The sequence below is a fragment of the Sander lucioperca genome, chromosome 1 (genome assembly GCF_008315115.2).
Source record: "Sander lucioperca isolate FBNREF2018 chromosome 1, SLUC_FBN_1.2, whole genome shotgun sequence".
NCBI classification, from domain to species: domain Eukaryota; kingdom Metazoa; phylum Chordata; class Actinopteri; order Perciformes; family Percidae; genus Sander; species Sander lucioperca.
Genome location: NC_050173.1, coordinates 53,588,343 through 53,592,558, shown reverse-complemented (window position 1 = coordinate 53,592,558; position 4,216 = coordinate 53,588,343). Strand labels below are relative to the sequence as shown.

Here is a 4,216-nt window from a genome sequence, read left to right as displayed (position 1 = left end):
CTAAAAGAAGAGGTACTACTACTCATAATGTGCACCTAGGGCTGGGTGATAATATAAAATAATTTAATGTCATTCAAGGGAATCGTATCGAGATTAAATCATTGTGATATACAATTGTGTTGTCTAAAGTAATGAGCACATACTAACTAAAAATTCTCAGAAAACCTCATGTGAAATTATGAGGGAATATCATTGGAAGATTGTGGTTTTGTAAACATAGTCTTTTAACATGAGAAAATAGTCAACAATTTTCATTTGTCTAGTACTCAATTCACACAGGAGTATACATATATAGGTTTTGCCATGTGGTTCTTTTAAACAGACATGAAAACATGCTATACCGTGATATCGTTATCGAGATATGAAATTACCTATATCAGGATAGAAGACTTTGGCCACATTGCCCAGCCCTAGGTGCACCTGTATTTTTAGCTTTTTGGTCTGATTTTTGAGAAAATAACCATTTGTATCAGTAAGGGCGATTTCCATTATAGTCATAAAACAAATGTAGTGGACAATTGAAGACATTTTGTGCTTAGTTGTTAAAAGTAGGCCTAAAAAAAAATCAGAAGAGTTCACTGTGGTCATACAACCCAATTCATTTATGGTGGCCAGTGGGAGATTAGAACCCGGTTCGCCATTTCATTCCATATTTAAACCACAACAGTTGGTATACAGTACAGTTTTATCAAGTTACCTGCAGTAAGGGCACTTCCTAGTTTTCATGTGGATCTTCCAGAAGTCGTTTATCAAACTGCTCTTCTTTTCAACAAGATGTTTAATCTAAAACACACACACACATACATACACACAGGTTGGATGGTAAGGTTGAAACTAATGTACTGTATATCTAGGGTTGGGTACCGAAACCCGGTGCTAATATGGCGCCGGCACCTAAACGACCGGTATCTACCGGACCGAAAAGCAACTCGGTTTTCGGTGCCTCATTTCGGTGCCACTGAAATGCCTGAGGACAGCTAACGTTAAACGGTGTAAAGCGTGACTGCGAGTGGTGCGTTCATTGAAACTGGTAGCCTTGTGGTGCATTCAAAGTTATTGTAAAATTCCCTATTTCCCATCCGATGGTTGTTTTTGTTGTTTAACAGCAATGTACTGGTGAAATAAGTTGTTGTTCTAAATTATTGTTATACATTATTAATAACAATATTAAATATTTAATTTTGACCATATGGCCTTAGCAATAAACAAGTCGTTCATTAATGTTGCCGACTGTCGTTTCGTGCTTTTAAAAAAAAGCTTTATAAAGTATCGGTTCAGGCACCGTTTTAAAAGTATCGCTTTAGCACCAGTATCAGGAGAAAAAATACAATACCCAACCCTGTATATGTATATCACAATATGGTTTCCATATTTTAAATCACATTAAACAGTCCTCAAGTGATTTAAGGTGTGTGTGTGTGTGTGTGTGTATATATATATATATGTTTTTGAGTGCCATATGTCTCCATGTCTTTGTACGTGTGTGTGTTCTCACCGGTTTGGTGTTCTCTGAACCTTGTGCATTCTCTCCAACTATCTTGTCTGTAAACGTCTTCAGCACCTGCTCAATCTCATCTCCAGTGGCTTTGGGATTCTCCTCCAGATGCTAACACAGACAAACACCATTCACACAAATTAATAAATTAAGTATAAACAGAGAACTGTCACGAATAATTAAAAAGACACCAGGAAGCTACATTAGTTATTAGAGCGACCTTACAATCAGATGAAATACCTTCACATTCACAATAAACTAAAAATCCTATCCAACACATCCATACACCACCTTAAATCAGGGGTCGGCATCCTTTTTAGTGCCATTTTAAAATGTTCTTGTTACTCAGCGTGCCATATCAACATTTTTTTCAATCCTGGCCCCATTTCCCCATGCATTTGTGTCTAATAGACTGACGTGACCAAAACTCTTAGAATTTGGTCCAGTATTGAACGAGAACGCAATGACGGGCCGATGCGAACCAAGCTACAATGTAAGCTAATGGGGCAATTGTGGAGCCTTGCTTTTTCTCCAATAAAAGAACATCATCGATCTCAGGACGTGACTTTTTGTCTGAAGACAGCGCTGTGGAGAGTGAAACGCAAGACGGGAAAAAGGCGTTCAGGTAGTCTCTTGTTTCGGAGTAGGCTACAGAAATGATAGGCTCCTGTTATCTAAAAGATTTTTTTTAATGTAATGGCTCAATATTGAAATGATTTCGACAGTGTTGAAAAAAAACGGTAGTTACCCTTTACGCCTGCCATCCTGTCCCGAGCCCGCTCAGGCAGTGTTATTTAAATCAAACTACCGTTAATAGCAGGCTGTGCTTCTGCCAATGGCTGTGGAATAGGTCATTTGGCATGCGGATTGGAGCATTTCCATATAATTCTGTTGCACACTTATTGCTAGTGTGCCATTGGTTGAGCTACCGCGTAAGGTTGCTGACTCCTGCCTTAAATCATAACATCACAATTTGCTCCTCCACATCAATGGATAAGTATTGCAGTGATTAATGGTTGCTTTATTTTTGGATAGATTGCGCTTTAGCCTCTATAGCTTAGCTTAGCTTTAGCTTCCACAGCAAGTTGAAACCTACCTGGCTGAGAACTTGTTCTATTTGGTAGACCTCCTGCATGTTTCCATGGTCCACTAACTTCAGCTGGTTCAGCAGCAGGTGGATGGCAGCTCGGGGGCACGTTAACATATGACACGAAAGACAGGAACCACGAATCAACAGGTAGAGTTTCTGATAAGAGAGAGTAGTAGGAAGGAAGGAGAGAAAAGGATAAAATGTATTACATACAAATTCATAAAAGCAAGTAGATTGGAATACGTCTTAGAAAGTGATTTAAACGGAAATGCTGATTTATAAGACCTCAACCCTTCAGGCAGGTCCATCATTACCAGTAGTACACCCAGTAATATTAACTTGTAAACATGTGTACTGCATGTACAGTATATGTACAGTTGTGTGGTTCATGTGTGGACTTGCTTACATCAAAGAACAGAGGGTTGTATACAGGTAGAGGTAGCTCTACATGTCCCAGGTGCCCCGGACAGTTGTTGAAGTCCTGACAGCAGGTTGAACACACCTGGTAAAAACGAGAGTTAACGTGAAAAAAAAATGTTTTTAGTACTTGCTGAAATTTAAGGCTCACAATCTTACACTTTCCACACAGAGAATAAAACCAGAGAGGTAAAACCACAAGTCAGGAAAACACGGATATATGGCATTTCACAGATGTGTTATTGCTGTATTGTGCATTGTGCAACACACAGAATGAATGGGAGTAATGTGATTTCAGTGGAGATGTACCTCTTTGCTGTCTGCTGGTCCCAGGGCCAGATCGTACAGGCTGTTCGGGGCCACATTCCCAACAGCATCGAGGAACCTGAAGTTAGTGATAGTCTTCACACTTAACTTCCTATAGAGGAGATAGGAAGAATGTGTTAATACTAATTGTTATTCCGTATTTAGCCAGTTTAGTGTCATCTTGATAGGTCCCTAAAGGGTCAATCCAGGGTTTAACCAAAGTAGGTCAGAATAAACAAAATGACAGGTGTATAAACTTAAAAAAAGAGGGTAACGTTATTCTACTACAGTACATCCACAGTTGCTCCAAGTGAATCAAGTTTGGTGCACAAGAAAATAAATATGAAATAGCCTATCTATTATGAACATTGACGTAGCAACTCCTAGCTTAAATATGCGTATAATTTGCGAGACGAGTACTGGAACATAATGTTACAGCATGTAGCCACGAGTAGGCATGTTGTTTTGAACTCGTGGTGGGGTTTTTTTTAGCAATAAAGCCAAAAGTTAACAAGCTATCTCTCACCTTATCTCTTCGGCAGAATACATGCCAAACGACAAGCCCTCCAGTCGCCGCCATGGCACGTCTTTTCCAAACAACATTTTGGAGAATTAGCCAGACTTTGAGTCGTTTATTGATATAAATTCATGGCGTACAGCAAAACCACATGCGAAGCAAAGTTGCTCCCGTTCCGCACGTGGGACCGTCAGACCAAACGCAAAATTGGAGGGGGAGACGCAAATACAGAGGACTATGCTTTTTTCACAAACTTAGTGGATATTATACTTTTAAAATAAGTGATTCAACATTGAATTCGTAGCTTACTCGATGTTAAGTGTGGACAAAGTGTAATATTTTTGCATTATACAAAGTGTTATTATTTTCTCTCCCCTTTTCTCAGCCCACA

At 39.3% G+C, this 4,216-nt stretch overlaps 1 protein-coding gene across 1 annotated transcript in view; it reads right to left on the bottom strand.

Moving 5' to 3' along the window:
- polr1a (RNA polymerase I subunit A) overlaps positions 1-3,911 on the bottom strand; it is a 56,318-nt gene extending 52,407 nt beyond the window's left edge. Inside the window, exons 1-6 of the mRNA XM_036005923.1 lie at positions 3,835-3,911; positions 3,312-3,420; positions 2,992-3,087; positions 2,592-2,741; positions 1,496-1,606; positions 698-783 (exon numbers count right to left, since the gene is read on the bottom strand). Coding sequence (XP_035861816.1) covers positions 698-783; positions 1,496-1,606; positions 2,592-2,741; positions 2,992-3,087; positions 3,312-3,420; positions 3,835-3,911 — 629 coding nt within the window. The remainder of the gene's footprint in view (positions 1-697; positions 784-1,495; positions 1,607-2,591; positions 2,742-2,991; positions 3,088-3,311; positions 3,421-3,834) is intronic.
- Between the last annotated feature and the right edge of the window lie 305 nt (positions 3,912-4,216).